This window comes from Pogona vitticeps, chromosome 3, assembly GCF_051106095.1.
Source record: "Pogona vitticeps strain Pit_001003342236 chromosome 3, PviZW2.1, whole genome shotgun sequence".
NCBI lineage: Eukaryota > Metazoa > Chordata > Lepidosauria > Squamata > Agamidae > Pogona > Pogona vitticeps.
This window is the reverse complement of record NC_135785.1, coordinates 99,577,621-99,598,595: the sequence shown is the minus strand read 5'-3', so window position 1 is coordinate 99,598,595 and position 20,975 is coordinate 99,577,621. Positions and strand designations below refer to the sequence as shown.

Below are 20,975 nucleotides of genomic sequence, written 5' to 3'. Positions count from 1 at the left end.
CCAAACTGCCACCCATCACTGTCACAACTGCCAGCATGGTCATTAAAAAGCCTCATGGTTCTGGTAGAGGCCAAAGGGAATGTGATCCTCCCTGTCGCCATTTCTATGTTTTTGCAATTTTTTCCTCATACAGTAGATCCTCACTCAGAATACTCCTAATAACCTTTAGGGGTCACTGCTGAGAGAGATCATATTTTCTACATTGAGAGGGATACTATAGGGCTACATTATATTTTCCACCACTTTGCCAAAAGAAGGCAGTGTTGTTGTACAAAATCAAGAAGCTGCACTAGCAGCTAAACCATCATTTGATGCCAAACCAGCCTTCTTCAGTGGTGGTACTATTCTAATGTACTTATTTAGGAGCTGAGAGGTAGCCTGTTACTTCAGAGAAGCAGAGCTATGTTTCATCCACCTGATTTCCTCTGTGCACACATTTGGAAAGCACTAGGTCTAGAATGGTGTAGCAAGAAGGACCAAAGAAACACCGATTTCCAAGATTGCAAGGGATGTCCTCAGCCTAGAATACACTGCCCATCCCTCCACCTTCTGTGCAACAGCTAATCTTTATCGTATCCACTTTCCTAAAGATTAGTACTAGCAGGGGAAAAGCTCCGTGACCCTCTGAATTATCACCTGTTTCTTGTATTTTTTTTTACACTCACTGACTTGAGGTTGCTCTTAGCACAACCACCCCAACGAGGGGAATCAGCAAAAACGGTGTGGACTTTGTATTCTGTTGGTCAAATTTTTGCAACAGGATAAACCCAAATGCTTCATTAAGAAAAGCATGACCTCTATTCTTGGGAATGTTACATTTTAAGACGACTCCTCCCTGACTTTTTCAGGCAGCAGGGCCAATGGCCATGTTTCCTCAGGGATTCTGGGAATTGTAGTCCCAAGTAACATCTGGAAACTCTGATACAATGAAGAAGTTAACCAGGTGTTCAGAATTTTTCTTATTGTGCATAGCTCTGGAATTCTTATTTTTGCATAATCTAGTCAGGATAGAAATGAATTTATAAAGGACCAAGTGTAAAATCCTTAAAGAGACAGAAAGAGAGAAAAACCATCTGCAGAATCTCTATATGATAGAAAAGATTCTTAAACATGCTTCCTTTTGAGTGGTTATTGCTGATATCATATTTCATGATGCTGAAATTGAAGACTTCTAACCAAATGTTAGAATAGCCTGGAGCCTGCTGGAACTGAAGCTGTTTTCTGCACTGTGCCACCTGCATACTTTCTCCCAAGCCAAGCTGCCACTTCTGGGACAGTCATCATTCATCCTTAAAGGCCTGGGAGGCCTTGGGACCAGGTTTTCTGAAAAGCTGCTTACTTCCACATGTACCGTATTTTTCCATGTATAAAACGCCCCCATGTATAAGACACCCCCACTTTTCTAACACAAAATTAAGAAATGTAACTGAGGTTTAGCAAGTGTAGGGGGAAAGGGATCAAAGCAGTGCAGGATTGCTTTGATCCCTGCTTTCTCCCTTCCTGCTAAGCCCCGTGGGGCTTAGCAAAAGGAGGGGAAAGGGATCAATGCAATCCCACAACTGCACAATCATTTTAATCCCTTTCCCCCTTATAAAGCCACAGGATTGCTTTGATTCTTTCCCCCCTCCTTTTGTTAAGTCCCATGGGACTTAGCAAGCAGAGGGATAAGCGCGGATCAAAGCGATCCTGCAGTGCTTTGATCCCTGCTTTCCTTTTGCTAAGGATCAGCAAGTGGAGGGGAAAGCAGGGATCAAAGCCCTGCCTGAACAATTTGATCCCTGCTTTCCCCTTTATATATATATATATATCCCTCCCTCCTATCTGGTCAGTTATGACCACTCTAGGCGGCTTACAACGTAAATAAAATACACATAAAATACACAATTGAATATAAAATTATTAACATAATGAACAATAAACAAATTCAATAAGATGGAAAACGAACAGTAGGGGAAAAAGGGAAGGAAAACATCAGGGATTAACTGGGGGGAAGGTCTGCTGAAACATCCACATTTTTAGTTGGTTTTTAAAGGTACCCAGTGAGGGGGCCGCACGAATCTCCGGAGGTAGGTTGTTCCAGAGGCGTGTATAAGATGACCCTCAATTTTTAGTCTAAAGTATAGTTTTATACATGGAAAAATTAATTATCCAAGCCTTAAGATCCCATTCAGAGGCCCAGCTATGAGTGATCCTTCCAAATTAAATAAGGAAGGGGAAGTTTTGCCAATGGCATCCTAGTTACTGAACTGATTGTCTAAAAGAGTTCGCATGGTACCATCTTTTATGATTTTTTGAGAAAGAGCTGAGAAACCTTTCATTCACCCAGGACTTCTACATAATTTATACCTTAAAAGTCTAGACTTCTCCACTTGAAAATTTATATTTTAATTACAGCTTAATCACTATATTGCATTGTCTAATAATTTTAATGCATGTTTTTATTTTACCCAGACCTGTGCAATGGATGGACTGGAGAACCTCTAACATCTCCCCTAGATATTTTGGATTTCAACTCTCTTTAATCAAAGCCAGCACAACTAATGAAGTGAAATGGCGAAAGGTTGCTCATCTCTGTGTTATGAGGTGTCTGTATGAATAATTATATTGCCTGCTCACTTCTGTCCCAGCTCTGACATCACACAGGATGTGGTAGGCATTCTAGGTAAGTAGGAATCTCCATTAAACTGGGGAATTTAGACTGTTTGTTCCTGTTTCTTGACAAACAGAACATCAAGAGTCCACTAGCACAAGATGGGTAGCAGCCTGAAGCCTGGATGTACTGTACGGCTTCAAAAAAATATGCCTTCCTACACACGTCCTCTGTATTTCATTTATGGAAAGACTGAGTGATCATCTTCCCAATATGAGCAAAGGATGGGCCTGGGGGGGGAAGGGGGGGAAGGGGACAACTTGTTTCAAGGTTGCTCCATCCATTCACTATATTCAGTATAGTTGTCGTGACTGCATTTGCAGGAGAAAAAATCCTAGTAGAACTTTAGAAGAAACGAGCCACCACCAACACAGCTCACTAAACATATGCTTTTCTGTGGCAAAGCACAGGGAAAGCCTATCAGAATGAACGCTGGGTCCAGCTCCAGGAGACAACTCACAGGGAAAAACCATCCTTCCATTCAGTCATTCCCACTGCCTGAATTCACACATGTGTTTCAATCTCTCTCACACCTGCACGCGCACAAAATTGCTCACCTGCAGTGGTATAACATTAATAAAGTGCATCAGAATTTCAAGATGTCAAATCATTGTGCAGAAAGAACCAGACCTGTGTAATTCTCTCTCTCATTCTCTCTCTTGTTTTTTCCCCACCAGGGAATTTTACTATTGCAAGTCACTGGCTTCATAGGGTTTTTGAGACATCCTGCTTGCTGATGAGAACCTCCAGTAGCCGAAGCTTGGCTTTAATATGCTTGTACTCCAAATACTCCTCTGACATGGGGATGCGGTCTTCCTTTTGGGGGGTCCTGCAAAATGAACACCAACACTTTAGTGACAAAGGAATAAGGATTCACAAAATATTTCTCTCCTGGAGCAAAACCAGGACCTTTGTGCTTTGCTCCTTCGTTTCTTCCTTCCAGCTACTGGTTGCCTTAGATCAGCGGTCCCCAACCTTTTTGGGACTGCGGACCGGCTGAGCCTCTGAGGAAGGTGGGCTCCCCCGCCCTCACGCACTCTTGGCACATGCGTGAAGTGGTGGGGGAGCATGCACCCACCCCCCAGGAGTGCTCCCCCACCCCTTCGTGCAGCAGGAGCTCCTGCATGCCCGCCCGCCTGCGCGCACACCCCTTCGCATGCGCACATGCATGAAGGGATGGGGGAGTGCACGCCAGTGCTGGCACGCATGCGCGTGCACAAAGCAGCTGTGTGGAGAGGAGTGCATGTGGAGGGGATGGGAGGTCTGTCTCTGCAGCCGGGTCCGGCTCAGGCTACGGATGGGCACCAGGCCGCGGACCGGGGGTTGACAACCTCTGCCTTAGATGACAAAACCAAAACAGGGTAGTGAGGCAAGATGTTAAGGAACATGACTGAAAGAAGTACAGTGGTACCTCGCAAGACGACGACCCCACTAAATGACGAATCCGCATAATGATGACTTTTTGCGATCGCTATAGCTATTCGCGAAACAGTCATTCCAATGGGGGATTTTTGCTGGACGTTGATTAGGTCCATGCTTTACGAACCGTTTGTTCGCAAGATGACAATTTTTTCAGCTTCACAAAATGGCTGCACTGTGTTTTCCAGACCCATGCTTCACAAGGCAGCCATTTTTACAGCTGATCGGTGCTCACAAAATGGCTTCCTATGGGCGATCTTCGCTAGACAAGGAGGTATTTTCCCCATTGGAACGCATTATACCGGGTTGCAATGCATTCCAATGGGGAAAGGGTTTTTGCATGACGACAATTTCGCTAAACAGCTATTTCAATGGGACGGATTATCGTCGTCATGAGGGGCACCACTGTATGTTCAAAAGTCAAAGGAGGAATAGGAGAACACATCCCTCCCCACAGACATACACTATTTTTATTCTTCCAGATATACCTCATCTCCTTGCCTCAAAGAAGAGATCTGAAGAAGTGGACTTGTCCACGAAAGCTCACCTTCAAATATAGCAGTGAGTCTTTAAGATACCACCAGGTCTTTGCCTTCATTTTTTATTTTTGCCTGATATGCTATCACAGACTAACACAACTACCTCTTCTAAAACTACAGCTTACCTTAGGAGACAAAAATACAATATCAAGCAGTATGTGGTTTTGATGCAAAAAGCAACAGTCTCAGAGCTTGCTCTGAACTGGGAGAGATTCATGAAGTTTCCTTTCCCATCAGGGCTGGTTAGGGTATCTTTTTCTCAATTCTTTAAAAAAAAAAAAAGATGCTATATGTGCATCACTCCTAATCAGTGGAGAGATCTAAGGCCCTTCCTTTTACCTGGAGCTTCTTTTTTTCTTCTTCTCTGTAGTGAGGATTTGTTTATTTCTGGGAGAAGGTGAGGAGGGAAGGATGTGGCACATCAAGAGGGAACACGATCAAGAGGGAAAGTGCTTTTTTATGCTGAGCTATTGCTGCCTCAGTTCAGCTCTCTGATTTTTCTTCTTAAAAGGAAAAATGTGATACAGCTGACTTGGATCACTTGTGATCAGCCTGGTCAGGTCTATGGTCACTCTTGTGGTCCTTCCAATAGGTCAAGAGCTGCTCTCACTGACAAATGGTGTACAAATGTTCTCACAGGATGATTAGGGCATTAACTCCCCAAAGTATTTGCAGTGCTGCACTTCCAATCCAGGATGGAATGCTGAGAGATGGAAGTAAAGGCTTGAATATGTTGGGAGACCCAAAAGAGGCCCCTCCCCGCATGCACACAATGGCAGCTGCTGATGGCACCCCAGATTGAACTGCTGATGTGGACCCCCACCCCTTCTTCCAATTAGGGTAGATGGTGTGGCGATCTCCTCTGAAGCCCCTATTCCCCCCAGGCTTTCACAAGGTTCTCACTCTTCTTCTTTCTTCACTGCCACCAGGTATTACTGCTTTAATACCATATAATCATGGAGATATATGCGCTTTTAAAACTTAAGTCATTTATTAGATCAGGGAAGTTAAGATATAAATAATATTCAATAGATAAATCACCGGCTGCTAATCACTTACATTTGAATCAAATCTGATATCACTTTAAAATTCTTTTAACCCTCTATTTCCATCTAGACTCTTACAGATCTCTAACTCTTGAAAGTGTCTGGAAATTTCACTCAGTCTCTACCAGAATCTCCCTCAGACTCCATCCACCAGTCTTTATATCCAGCTCCCTCCCCCTCTTGCCTCCACCTTCCGTCCACTCATTGGCTCCTTCTTCAATGTTCTGTGGTGACGGAACAGGGCTGTTCACTACAGATGGCTCCACTGTGGACAAATCCCCCAGATCCTTAACACACTTTGTTGGTAAACCTTTCAGGAACATGAGTGTGAAATTGGACTCCTGTTTTAACTCAGAGCACGGGGGGCATGGTGGGGGGACTCTTCTACCCGAAGGCTGGGAAGTACAGTGGTGCCTCGCTTGATGATGTTAATTTGTTCCAGCGAAATTGCTGTAGAGCGAAAACATCATCAAACAAAATAAAAAAACCCACTGAAACACATTAAAAACCGTTCACTGCGTTCCAATGGGCTGAATACCTGCTCGTCCAGCGAAGATCCTCCATATGGCGGCCATTTTCGGTGCCTGTAAAGCGAAGAAGCCGTTCTAGAAAACAGCGGGGGCCATTTTCCTCAGCCGGCGGCCATTTTGAAACCCGACGATCAGCAAAAGCGATCGCAAAAACCTAATCGTACAGTGATTTCCTTGTTAAGCGAGGCAATCGTTAAGTGAGGCACCACTGTACTGCCAAATCTTGGATTTGTGCAGCCACAATTCATGGAATAAGCACCCTAAAGCAAAAAGGTAAGTGATTTACTTGTTGGACTATAAGATGCTATAGGTCAGTACTGACACTGCAGAAGTGCTGAGATAAGACATGATGCATGCCAGGGCCTTACCTCCCTGTTTGTTTCAAGAACTGTTCCTCAAATTCTCGTAGCACTTTCCTTAGCCTTTTCTTGTCAGCTCTTGTTTCTCGGAGATGTTCCAGCAGCACAGGCCTGCAAAGAGAAAATTGGAATCTGAAGGTTGTATAGTTTGAAGTTAGGTAGCAAACCACAGACTCAGGCATATACATGCTGCATTGACTACTACTGCCTCTTACGGTCTGTGCCAAAGCACAGGATTAGGCAGCACGCTTTCTCAAAAGCACTGTGGATATCTTCCTAACTCACCTTGAACCCAGTAGTCACTAATAGTTCTAATAATGCACAGAGCAATTTGAACTCACCTAGCTATAGCAGCATTTTGATTTGTACTTGCACAAGGCAAGTAAGAAAAGTTGCATTACATTAGGTGTATAAGCTTGCATTGATTGGTAGCTCAGAACCACTTCACAATACGGCAGGAAAACCCCCTGATTCGCTTTTCCTGTTCCTTCCATGGACAGTCTTGTTTGAAATCAGTCTGTTACATCTTCCTCAAAAACAGTGCATCGTGCGATTTTCTAACATTTCATCAATGTGAAGTCAGCACTCACATAGTAGCCTCATGTAAATTGGACATAGGTAGAGCTGGTTGTTTGATTGCTTTCTTTTCATCCAGGGGGGAAACAAAGGTGGGCTCCTTGTCCTCATCTGAATGATGTAGATGTTCACCAGTGGGCAAATGGAGCATCATAGCAGAACATAATTCATCAGCACTCTGGGAGCGATCATCATCAGAATCTTCCTCCTCCTGTTTGGAACAGGGAAGTATGGTCATCAGATTAGTTCCCTGCATGCATATCATAGAACATTAATGGTAAAGAGAACACAACAAATCAGATCTACAGTACAAAATTGTAATTGAGATGATTCCAGAGGACAGGAGGTGCTTGAGCAAACAAGAGATTTGTGTATTTTTTTTAAAGTACAGTAGGACCACCATAACCACAGGATCAGTACCCACATTTTAACTCATCCACTACCTGAAAAAAGTAAAATAAAGTAAATAAAACCTAGAAATACATATTCCCAAGATGTGCTACCACTAGATGGGACCAGAGACTATGCTCATATATACAGTTGGCTTAATGGAAATGCATTCATGGTCTGACAACTTCCAATAAAATCGAGAAGCTGCATTTACAGGGAAGGTAGCTGTTGCTGGTTTCAGGAAAGCCTCCCTTGAAAACAGAAGGGCTGGAAAACCAGTCCTTTGTCAAGAGAGGGGATATGGCAAGACTGGGCCAGGGCTAACTCTCTCAACCATGCACAGACACCAAGGAAACTGGAAGTGAGTGCTTCATTTATCCTTGCTTGCTTTCTGGCATCCACTGGGGGATTTGGAACCAATTCCCCACAGGTATCATGATCCTACTGTAGTCTGAGAGTGCAATTGACTCTCAGATCAAATATGCTGACTCATACTCAAGGATTCAAGTATATCGGTGTTGCTCTAAGCCAGGGGTCCCCAAACTTTTCAGCAGGAAGGCCACATCATATATGCTCCACATTTTTGAGGGCCAAAGAAAGATGCACTGTGCATATGCTCCCACACACACGCACAATGCTTGTGTGTGCACACCCGCCCACTGGGCTGGATAAAAAGGCAAGGACTGCTGGATGTGGCCCATGGGCCATAGTTTGGAGACCCCTGCTCTAGGATATCTAACTGTATCAGCATCAATGTATGCTGCCTGAGCTCTACTCCATTTTTCTTCCACAGAGTTTCCATAATTAATAGCATTCATACATGACGAAGAAAGTCAGACAGAAGTAGAATCAATTGTGCTCTTTACTATTTTTTTTAAATGAAGGTATCCAGTTATGTTCACATAGTGGCACTGCTTCAGTGCAAATGGCTACTGAATCATATTGTCCTTCATTCTGTACAATGGCCACAGTCCTTTTCATCCTTCCCTTCTCTGTCTCCAAGTATGTTCCACTCCAGATTAGTTCTCATCTGTCAATCCCTGTGAGATCACCCTCTAACAGAATGCAAATGTTTGTCCACAGTGTTAGCAAGTAAGCCTAACATCCCAGTCCAAAGCAAGTTTATTTTCAAGTAAAATCATGTTTAATTCAGCAGTTTATTTCTTAGAAAGGATCCTTGCAAATATTGCAGAGCTGAAGAATTGGTGGCTCTCCAGATGTTGTTGGATTCCATCCAGCATGACAAAACAATAAGGGAGTTTGGAGATTGTAGGCCAAAACATCTGGAGGGTCAATGACTCTCTATTCCAAAAGAGATGTAAGTGGAAAAGGGTTCATTTGCACTCCTGTGGAAAACAATGGTGTTATGATTGATGCCGTGCATTAAATGTGGAAATACACTATTTTTTTGCCTACCCACCAAACAGATTCCCCAGATGTTTACTGTTGTTTAAAGACACGTGCATACAGAGTTGGTGTTCACTGCAACAGCCTTAACATACAGAGCTGTTTAAACTACTCCTGTCTACAGAAGAAAAGATGTGGCACAGCATTATTTATTACCATTCTATACTTTTAATTCTGACTTTAGAGCTGCTTTACAAATGTGACAGCATTCTCTTTTTTCCATCCTGAGGAATGTTAGTTTGCACTGTGCCTTCCAGACACTACATGAGACATATCACAATCACTTTTAGACTCACAATGGTTGTAATCAAAGATGGTGTTGACAGAAGCTGCTTGATAATTCTGTATCTTTCATAAAGTGGCTTCATCAGACTCCTGTCTTGCTTATTTACCTGAAATAAAGCAAAAATGTTCAGAGTAAACATTTCATAAAATGTTCAGAGATAATTCAATTTTTAAAACACAAAACAAAACAAAACAAAACTACAACCCCCTCTATGTTTTATGAATGTGGGACATCGGTTCCTATATCCACAGTGTAGAACTTTATGAAATGGTCTGACACTGCCATTGTCAAAAAGCAGCCATGACAATTGCTTTATGTTTGTGTGAGAAGTAGATAGCTCATGAATAAAATAATCTGGGTGTGACATGGGGAAAAGTCCTGTTTTCCTTTGCTTTGTTGCCAACATTCAGGCTGGCCCTTGCCATATAAAGCTCAGCATCCTTCTTGCCGGCAATGTAGGCATGATATTGCAAAGCAGTGTGAGGCTGTTTCCTGATGTTTTGATTTGTGGACACAGAAAGCAATATCCCACCTTCAAGAGGTTTTTTAAGCACACACAATACACTCAGATTTCCAGTACAAGTAATAATCTGGAGGTCTAGGCAACCATAAAATATATACAGTACAGTTCATGGAAGGACATCAATAGTCTAATCTATTTGCCTCTCCTCCCCTTCTCTGTGGCTTCTTTCTTTGTCTCCCTCTCCTTCTCCATTGCTCCTCTCTCTGTGTGCAGGGGGGTCTTCTTTCTCTCTCTCTCGCATGCTCAGTCTTTCTCTGTTGCATGCGTGTTCTGTGAAACACATGCCAGAGTGGAAGACTGCAATCTCTGGGGACTCCCGGCTTGACGTCGCGACGAGACAGCAGCAGGAGGGCAGAGTTCTGTCCCCTGGGCTGAATTCTGACCCATTTTGGGACACCGTAGGGTGTCAGAACCACCCTGGAGGGGTGGTGAACTGGGGGAGAAAGCCTGTTGATCACAGGGGGCGGCGGCCACCCCGGTTTGATCCAGGAAACTCCCTAATCAGCCAACGGGCAGAAATAAGCAGCTTCGGCGAGCTTCCAAGTCGCTGGCAGCCGGCTGAGAGAAGCAAGGAACAGCACCTGGCATCGCTGTTTTTCCATCGGGTGAGAATCTTTTTACAACTAATTGCCTACGTATCCCTACATATGGAAAAAAAGAATTGCTATCTTATCTCAGTAACTTTTTAAAGCGGCAAAAAATCTGGTGAGAGGGATAGCTGAAGAAAGTAACTTTTTTAAATTATACTTTAAGAATATTTACAACCTGGCGTTATAAGCTTAAGAGACCTTCCTGCAAATTAAGTGCGGACATTGTTTTGACTATCCAGAGCATTTGGAATGATTCCCAGAAGATGTGACCTTGAATATACTGTTGTTGCTTAAGTCTGAAAAACTGTTTATTTCCTCGTGAGCTTCTGGCTGGAATTAACCCTAAAGTGGACTTTTCAAAAACTGTTCCTTGGGTCGAATTTGGTTCAACTTTACATAGCCAAAGCGGAACTCTTGAAATGACTCTGGAAATTTGGAATATCTGTTTATAAGCATTTAGGCAGCAGAAACAGAATGGCACAACAAGGACAATTTTGGAATGAAATAAAATCTATACTTCAAAACATATTAACGACCGTGAGATCTCATTATCAAGAGGCGAAATTATCTAATCAACATCAGAAGGACTATAGTCCACAAGCAACAGGAAACAACAAGGAAGGAAATGGGAGTATCACAGATGATGTATGCCAAACCAAGCAGCAGCTTGAGAAAGTTAACCTAAGAGAAACATCCGTCTTGGACCAGAGGAGAGTACCAGGGGAAGACAAAGGGGAAAAAACAGCAAAATTAACCAAAAACAGCCTGGAAGACTCATTGAAGATAGATCAAGTACAAAAGGAGTCAGTGGACATAAATCAGAACTACAAAATGGTTTCAGAGGACATGAAAGATGACAGAATGTTTAGAGATATAGCAGGGAATGAAAAAAGAGGAATCAGAGAGGGAATTACCTAGAAAGATGAAAAAAGGGAAAACAAGGAAGGGCCCCTTAATATTGGAAACATGTTTATATTTATCATCTGGATCTGTAAAAGGGTATATTCTATATATTAAAAGGAGAACTAAATTGAAATAAGGGAGCCCGAATCAGGGTAAAGATGTAATATGGTGATTTTTTATTTTAGGCAAACTAAACTAGATATAAAGCTGGGTCATGCGTGTCTTAAATAGATAGATAGATAGATAGATAGATAGATAGATAGATAGATAGATAGATAGATAGATAGATAGATAGATAGATAGATAGATAGATAGATAGATAGATAGATAGATAGATAGATAGATAGATAGATAGATAGATAGATAAATAAATAAATAAATAAATAAATAAATAAATAAATAAATAAGATATCATCACCGTGGGGAGGGGGGCGATGATAACTTCCTCAATGGCTCAAGGGGGCGTTTCTTTCAAAAAGGTTAAGAACCACTGTGCTAAGCAACAATTTTAAATAAATAAAAGCATTTCAATTTCAGGAAAAAGTAGCAGCATTTTATTCAGTATGTGCCGCCACCTCCACCTTGCTCCAAAAAAAACTCCTGTATCAAAAACAAGTTCACAGGGAAACCTTTCCAGAACAACAATTAGGACTTTAAAACTATTTGTCCAACCTTCTCAAAATTTGTGACGTGCAGTCCAATACAAATCTAACTTGCTGCCAACCAGGAACTTATTGGATAATTTTTTAATTCTTATTTTTAAAAAAACCAAACAGCAGTATTTGGAATGTGGAACAGACTGTGAAAGTCATGTTTTGTACTGTCTATAATACTGTCTACAAGGTTGAAATGTATAGCAACATACTCTCCCCTCTTCTTTGGCACACAACATGATGCAATGTGAACAAAGGGGTGTTTGTCACAATCCATACGTTTCCTTAAATTTCCATAGAATTGATAGTACCATAGTACAGCTCACGCAACATGTCACTCTCACATTTTGCTTTACACTTCATGCTATTGCTTCTTCTGTATACATTTAAAGGTTGGTAAATAAATTTCTGGTGGTAAACAATTACTTCAAATTAATCCCTATACTTGACTAGAATGATGGGGTCAGAGATTCACTGCTCCTGCAAAACGTCACTGCTAGCAATCCCAAATGCCATGACTCACAATCTTGGCAACGCTTTGCCTCTGGCAGCTGCAGGACTTGTCAACCCAAAAGAGCAGCATAGCTCTGGCAGGAACACTTGCTTTAGTTAGAGCCTATGGGGACTATCAGTGTCAACGCGATGGACATTCAGACCCACATACACTTGCATCTCACAATATGAGCGAATATCGTTTCAGCATAGCTAAGGAAAAGATTCAAGCCAACAATGAAACCACATGAATGAAAACTTCACCCTGATGGCTAAACATATTAAGCTGATGTCCTACCCTCAAGACTTCTCAAATAATTTTCACAGAAGGACTCATGATAACACTTAGCCCCCGAGCACCAGCAGGGTAGGAAAGACCATTCGGACAGTATTGAGAAGTTTTGGCTCTAAGGCCCTTTTGACCGACATCCCTATCTAAACTGATAACAAGGCATGGTTGAGGAATTCCATTCTCCCAAACAAATGAGCAGATCAGAACTGATTTTAGAACAATATTATACTGCCTTTCATTAAATCAACAAAACCGAAACGGTTTACAATAGTTGAAACATACAATAAGGCTGAACACAATCAAATTATACAAACAATAAAATAGTGTAAGAATGATAGAACAATAAAATACTCCATTATTACCACCAAGAGTGACTCACCAAGTTAATAATCAGGATATCTTTTAAATAAAAGTTATCCACCAGATTTCACACTTTGCTGAATCTTTCAACAGAATTCTCAGATTTTTTTTAAAAAAATGGCTAAAATGTGTACTGTGAAAATAACAATTTTAGAAAATATATTTCAATGAAGCATTTAATAAGGGCAATAACATGCCTTTTGTTGCACAGATGTTTAAAAGCCGTAGATAAATGCAGAAACTGGACAAAATTAATTTAGGGGTAAACATATAAAAGTATAGACAAATTTGCTCTTCCTACTGGGAACCCTTTCATTTTATGTTTGACATGTGAAGTGTGTACATTATGGGCAGCAACTGCACAGACACACAGAGCCCACACTTAGGAGAAGACAAAAGATAGAACTGTGCTCTCTAGGATAAACAAAAGGTCAAAAAAAAAACACTGTTCAGATGCACGATCGGGAATGTGCTAGGTACACCGGCTCCTTCATTTCCTGAATGACTAGCTAAAAGCTGGGTTTATATTGGGATGTTCTCCAAACTATTAGGAATCGTGAAAAATCAGGATTTTTGGTCAAGTAGGAGGCTTCCACGTGTAAGGGAGGCTCTCCTCTTCAGTCTTGTTCACCACATGTGAAGAGTGGCAATAGAATGGACAGGAGCAATGAGCTCCTTCCTTGCTTGTTTATTTCAGATAGATAATACAATGCCTCAATAAGGCAGAAAATCCTTAAAGAGGTGTCTAATGTGAAGATACCCACAGGAAATTAGAAAGGGGATACAGATGAGCTAAACAGAACTTGTAAATAAGAACATACAAGCATTCGGTTCTCTTATCCTGAACCACAACACTAGTCCATGAAGGATTGGCTCTTCTGACTGCCAGGAGCTGTCCACAGTTTCCAACTAAGTCTTTAGCTCCCTCCTCAGTAAAAAAAAAAAAATCTGCCCACCAAGAGTGGTGGTTTTTGCCTTAAGAGTCTTGGAGTTATTCTCCCACTACACACACATCCCAGAAACCCCAAAGAAAAGCTGGAACTCTTGGGCAGATATTTCCTATTTGGCAGGCGTTTAAAATAGCTGTTTTGGCCATTTCCTGCCCTGGTGCCCCACACAGTTAGGGTCTGAGGACTAGAATTTGGCTCTTAGCCCATTGAGATCCCTCGCTCCTGTCTTTTTCCACTTACAGTGTTCAGAATGTGTTCTCCACTTGAACTGTCAAGGCAAATGAACTGGAGGAGTAATCAAGGAAAAGGAGAAATGGATGGAGATTTTTTTTTTTTTTTGCTCAGTCACCTATGTTTCTTTCATTTATTAAAAGTCATCCTATTTTTTACATCTTAAACTGATGGAGAAATGAAATGTTTACATTTCTGTGTCTGCTGTGCTGCATAAGCACTTGCAGCTTCCTGAATTATGTGAAATGGTTTCCTTGTCACACTAAAGCAGCACTGGGCAATCATGGTGGATCAAGAGAGAAATTCCCTCGGTCATCTCCACCATAGACCATAACATGCTTCTGCTGCTGCAATTCAGCAGTAAACTGTAGTGCCAACACTTGGGGGCAACTCAAAAAAAAAATCCCACTAAATGCACTGTAGCCATTAAGTGCTGCAATTCAGTGGCAAACTATCAGAAGCCATGGAAAGTGATGTACGTTGTGGGTTTTCCCCAGTTTGGCATCTAATTTTAGCTGCACAGTATTTAGCTGCATGTTTCCCACAGGCCACTGGAATTCAACTGGCTTGAATGTACTTAGGTATTGGCACTCCTTGGATATGTTCCCAGTCACTGCACTTCAGGAACCCCCAAAGACTTTTTGAAAAGTTGGTTACAGCTTTCCTTGACATTCTGCCCTCCCAAATCTTGAACTATGTTTCCTATTATCCCCGAGCAGTATGGCACTGCTAGTTAGGGATGATATGCTACATAGTTTAAGAGGTAGAGGAAATATGGATTATAACACCTGACTGTCACATGTTACATGAGTAATCTCACAGATGGTTGACTGAAGGAATTTATATGTGATGGATGATTTTGAGGGGGTTATCTGTCTTTTCAAGGCATACTTACAGGTCGTCCATGAATACTTTCAAAATAGAGTAGGCTTTTCTGGAGACTGAGTTTTTCCAAAGCCATTTGCTTTTTTGTCATAGCCTATTTAAAAAAAATTATGTATAAAACAATTAAGAATCAGGTTGTAAATTCAGAGAGGGCCATGTATGTATTACCCAAGCATATAATTAGTATTCTTCCCACCCCACTCCCAGCCCTAAAGTATCTTCCATAGAAATGGTTTCCACTGTATGTTAACTAGCTATAATGCGAACACAGGGCAAAAGCAAAAAAAAAAAGGGGGGGCACTATTTTCAAAGGAAAAGAACTAAACACATGGTGAAATAAGGAATCTTTTCTATTATGTATTAATTTATGATCTTACCCCCCCCCCCACCGGTGAAGTATATTCAGACACTTTTGTCACATAAATATTGAGGCTGAAGTAACAATTTATTGACTCTCTTGACTCAGACACTGTCATGTGAATTAATCCTTTGACTCAGAAACAGGGAATCTGCAGCCCAGCAGATAGTGTGGGACTATAACATTCATCCTCCCCTGCCGAATCTGATGGGAGTGGAAGTCCAACAAGGTCTGGAGAGCCATCTATTCCAAAACCTCTTTCGCAAAGGAATCTCAGAGGTCAGGCTACAGAGAAGAGAGATTTTTAATGAACATGCACTGTTGTTTTCAGCTATTCTCTCCTGAGGCCTCTAGGAAGAACCACGTATTTCCTGTGTAAATGCATAAGAAAAGTCTCCAGCGGCTGCTTGTTCATGCAAAAGAGTTTTTGAGAAAGGCTAATTTGAAGCAGAGAAGCATCAGAAAACAGGCAATGCGTAATCATCATCATCATCCTCTCCCCTGCTTTCCTGCTACAACATCCTTCTATCTCTTGATGTGTGTTTCCAAAGCAGAAGATGTAATTCTGCCTATATACTGTGTCTGACTACTTCAGTGGTTTTTTGTTTGGTTTTTTGTAAGGAGTGAAATGTAAAGTACGAGGGGGTGCTGATAGGTATTGAGCCCTTCCTAGAAAAAAATTGAGCTAGAAAGCTGTAACTGCCACACTATTCGACATATTCCCCCAAGGAGGTCAATGCACTTGCAACATCTGTCCTGCAGCTTCTTAAGTCCCTGCAAATAAAATTCTTTCATCTGCTGGTGTAACTACTCATTTACAGCATTAGTTGCCTCCAGGACACTCCCAAATCGTTGTCCCTTTAGATGTTTTTTGAGTTTGGGGAACAGATAATAGTCAGAAGGAGCCAGGTTGGGAGAATAGGGTGGATGGGGCATCATCTGAAAGCCTAAGGACGTCAGTTTTGCCATTGTTTCACCTGCAGTGTGTAACGAGGCGTTGTCATGCAAAAGGATGACACCTTTGGAGAGCTTTTCTCAAAGTTTTTCCTTGATGTTTTGCCTCAACTTTGTCCATAAAGCACAGTAATATTTTGCATTGATGGTTGAACCCTGTTGGAGGTAGTCCACCAACAGAACTCCCTTCTTATCCCAAAAAACTGTTGTCATTTGCTTCTGCACCTACTTTTGCACTCGAAACTTCCTTGGCCTGGGGGAACCACTGTGCCTCCATTCCTTAGACTGTTCCTTTGTCTCAGGATCATAACAGTAGATCTATGTCTCATCACCAGTTACCAGTTTGCCCAGGAAATCTGACTCATTTCTTGCAAAATGTTCCAAAACAGCCACCAATGACCACACATTTCCTCTTTTGTTCGGTTGTCAAAAGTTTGGGGATCCACTTTGTTGCCAGCTTTCTTATTTCCAAGTCATTGTGGATAATGGCACCACTCTCTCACGTGATATTCTCAGATATATAGCAATACTTTTGGCTGATATTCAACAGTCCTCCATGATCATGTCATGGATGGCTTTCACATTTGCAGGCACAGAGACAGAAACAGGCCTTCCACTGGGTTTCTCACTTTCAATACCAAAATTGTCAGTTTTAAAACTGACAACCCAATGTTTAATTGTTGCATATGAAGGGCCACTGTCACCCATAGTTTGTGACATTTCATCAAGGTGCTTTGCACCTTTCCCTTGGAGAAACAGGAACTTGACTATGGTCCTATGCTCTCCCACCTTGAACTTTTCTGGAGGTGTTGCCATGTTCACTTTGGACCAGTTAAAATAATAGGTAGTTGATTTTTGCACCATTGAATACAGATAAATTGGCCAATACACCCTGCAATTTATAGTTTCCTAGCTCAATTTTTTCTGGGAAAGGCTCAATATGTATCAGCACCCCCTCGTCGTTACAAGGAATACTAGTATAATCTTACACGTTCAATGCATCCAAGACACTGCAAGTTCATATAAAGCAACGGCAATGACTTGTACTGAATTAGAGTGAATAGGTATCTTTTTCTTTAGAAATTCATGTCTTCACATTTAAGTATTTCTCGAAACCCCAACAGCTTTAAACAAACCTAGCAACCATCCCAATATAACAATAATGCCATCCTGTCCCTAAAAAGGGGACACTGTCTAATCCCTAGTACAGAATGAAGAACATTTCATCCAGGAGACCAGAAGTTATTATTTGGCTTACGCTATGCAACAGAATTTTGGCCATTATCTGAATACTAAGATGCACAACTTGGCATGTCACAGATACGGTCTTATCTTATGGCCCATGTTTCCTCTAAGATCTGTATGCATGTGCACACAGAGAGCTCCATTGGGGCTATGCACTGGCAGCCAGTGGTGCCACTCATTTAGCTCCAATTTTGGCTTGAACCCCACCCATGCACACAGGATGAAATTCCTGCACAACAGGGCTGAAAATGAGAGGGAACATTGCTAAAAGCTATTGATCTCTGAAAGTTATGACATTTGTGCAACTGCACAACAGGATTTCAGCCACAGTCGAACTCCCATCATCCCGCACCATTGGCTGGGCTGGCCATTGCTGACAGATAATGCAGCCTAAGACCACTGGAAGGGCTACAGGTTGCCTGCCCCATGTGTGCATCTGTGTGTCCATGTAAGTAATATTAATTTATGAACAAACCTTCAGTTTGTGTGTCCATGTAAGTAATATTAATTTATGAACAAACCTTCCGTTTATAAAGAAAAAGTTTAGTTTCAAACTACCTTGAATATATTGGGAATGAAAATTGTTTTTCTCCTTCATCCTGGTTAGGAATTTGATATAGGAATGCAAAGCCTAAACTGGAAGTCTTGTAGAACTGACACTACTTGTGTGCTTGCTGCTGCACCAGGACCAATGAAATCGAGGTCAGGAGAGAATGCTAACACATCTATAATGGCAGTATGTAGTTGTGAAACCTTAATTTTCCTACATCAGCGGTTCCCAGCCTTTGGTAACCCAGGTGTTCTTGGACTCCAGTTCCCAGAAGTCTTCACCACCAGCTGTGCTGGCCAGGGTTTCCAGGAGCTGCAGTCCAAGAATCCCTGGGTTACCCAAGGTTGAGAACTACTGTCTTACCGCAATCTGAGTTTATTACCCAGAACAGGGTTTTGCACACTGGCTTCTCAGACTTGACTTATACAATTACTGAATGTTTTTCATGATCATTCCAATCATTAAGCAAATCTACTTTGCCTTTTTACAGAGTTAAAATATAGGAACCAGGAGGCAGCTGGACTACAAATTAACTTCATAATTAGTATTTGAATAACTAATTACTTCTTATTTAAATAAATGGTTGTTAAAACATTAACAGCCAGATGCTGCTCTCCTAACATGGTCCTCTAGGGAGTATTTATAATTTTAATCTAGCTGCTTCATTATGGACATGGCAATCACATCCACTGATGGATGGCAATCAAACTTGTTCAGCGGTAAACCCAAAGTCTGTCACAGATTGGAGGCAGTATAATGAACTGAAACTGAATCTAGATCTCATAGTGAGGTCTCTTGACCAAAACAGGTAAAATTAGAGTTTGGGCTCTCTGGGTGGACATTTTTCTTCGAAGTTTGTATTTACAACTTGGGGATTCTTCTGGATTTTACTAATACTGCACTGGAATTCCAAGAGATAGACAGCACAAAGGAAAACATTTTACCAGAGTCAGCTGAATCATGAAAGGAGACATAGTCATAAGAATAACTACCAGTTTTTTGTCATTTATGCTTTTTATAAATGTACTCTTGAAATTAGTTTGCAAATGTCAACTACTATGAAATATAGTGGACTGACTATACAACACAATTAGCTCCAAAGAGCAGCAGATTAGTCCCATATTAGATATTCTACGCTGGTTATCTATCTGTTTCCAAGCTTAATCCAGGACACTGGCTTTAAACCTGAAAATGTCTTATAGTCTTCAGTCCTCCTTGTTCAAAAGAATCCCTTTGATAAGAAAGGGAAAAATATGGCTTGATTCAGGTTTTGGGTGTATGTAAAAGGTTAGTGTAAAAGGCCTGTTTCTCCATATGACAATCCCTCCAACCCATGAAGAAGTGACAAGGTAGATTAATAGTTTCTGCTGAATATGTTAATCTGTGGTGAAAGGTGCCCCCACCCAATTAAGGAGGTGCCGCTTATGTCAACAGAAGGAAGATCCATTTTTTAAAACTCTAATAAATAAAAACAGTCACAGTGATCTTGTTCAGCACCAGCATAGTGGACAGCTCCATGGGCGGTCTAACAGAGGGTCTCCCTGGATGCCATTCCATTAGCAGAAATTGCTCATTTAAATATACAAGGCTTATGTTTGTGCAAGAAAGCACTGATACTTCCTTAGGTGAACAAGGAATGAGTCAAACTGCTCAAACAGCAGTCTTTTTGTGAGGAGCATAACTGAACAAGATCGCGACCATTTGCCTTCTGCTCTTAACAGCTTGATAATAACCTTATACTGTTGTGACCAACAAATGCTTCTCAGTGAAGTTGCTGCCTTAGAAAGATAGTCTGACCTGTGACCTGATGTGGGAAATAAAGCACTGTTCCCATTTTGTGCAGGGTGTCTTTCCATCACCAACCAACAGTCATATATGAGAAGGTATGGCGATGCAGCATTACAGCAGTGCACAGCATGTTATTTTTCTTGAACACTTGGTTCCACTTCCATCACATTTTCCTTCTCCACCATTGCCAACCAGAAGGCATGAAGGAGATGGCATAGCAACATTGTTACGGATGGATATAACAGCTCCTGCTAGCATCACCATAGATGAAGGAGCATAGGCAGCTAGAGTAGTGGTGCTTTCCAGGCCTTTCTCTTGACTCCTTGGCTTTGAGAGGTTCTTGAAGCCAAGCCAACTAGATGAAGAAATGATCTGCAGAATGGCCTACCAATCCTTTTTTTACCCAGGATTCTGCAGATTGCTCCCCTCCAATAGCAACTTGGCTTTCTGGACCCCTTGGAGCCAGGCATTCATGACAAAGTCAATTCTGTATACAGCCTGCCTTCAGAAGAAGTGCTGCTGTTCCTGCCCCCTCTGCATCCATTTGCTATGGCAGTCTGCACGGATGCCATGCTGACTACAGAAAAAGGAATGAGCCAGTTTTGTAGGGCTACCAATAGTGGCAACTTTCCACAGCCAGGGCCTCTTGGGGCAGCAGGAAAGACCTGAACATTCCTTCCCCAATGACCCACCTGATGCCAGCAGCACTCCACTCCCAACCCTCTGAAAAAACAAGTAACATAATACATAAAACTCATCAGAACAAAACATCAATGGCTTTGATGTTTGTAACTTCAATGTATTGCTTCTAATATCTCTTCAAGTTTGAATTCATTCAGATTCTTTTGTGTGTTTTTTATTGATAAGTTGGTTCTGTCCTGTTTCTGCACTGGACTCACAGGCATTTCCATGCCCTTTAAAAAAAACCAGTAGTCTCCATCTTTCTTTCCCCCCCCCCCAACAATCCCTTTTTTCCAAGGGATTTTTTTTTTGCACTGA

The 20,975-nt window shown here is 41.6% G+C and overlaps 1 protein-coding gene across 3 annotated transcripts in view; it reads right to left on the bottom strand.

Moving 5' to 3' along the window:
* Positions 1-1,811: 1,811 nt before the first annotated feature.
* Positions 1,812-20,975, bottom strand: part of FAM13C (family with sequence similarity 13 member C) — a 76,867-nt gene continuing 57,703 nt past the window's right edge. Inside the window, exons 11-15 of one of the 3 annotated variants that reach the window (XM_078390950.1) lie at positions 15,092-15,175; positions 9,213-9,308; positions 7,134-7,330; positions 6,553-6,654; positions 1,812-3,479 (exon numbers count right to left, since the gene is read on the bottom strand). In XM_078390950.1, the coding sequence (XP_078247076.1) occupies positions 3,356-3,479; positions 6,553-6,654; positions 7,134-7,330; positions 9,213-9,308; positions 15,092-15,175 (603 nt within the window). In that variant the 3' untranslated portion in view covers positions 1,812-3,355. The remainder of the gene's footprint in view (positions 3,480-6,552; positions 6,655-7,133; positions 7,331-9,212; positions 9,309-15,091; positions 15,176-20,975) is intronic. The other 2 variants (XM_078390951.1, XM_072995125.2) reach the window with 2 other exon arrangements.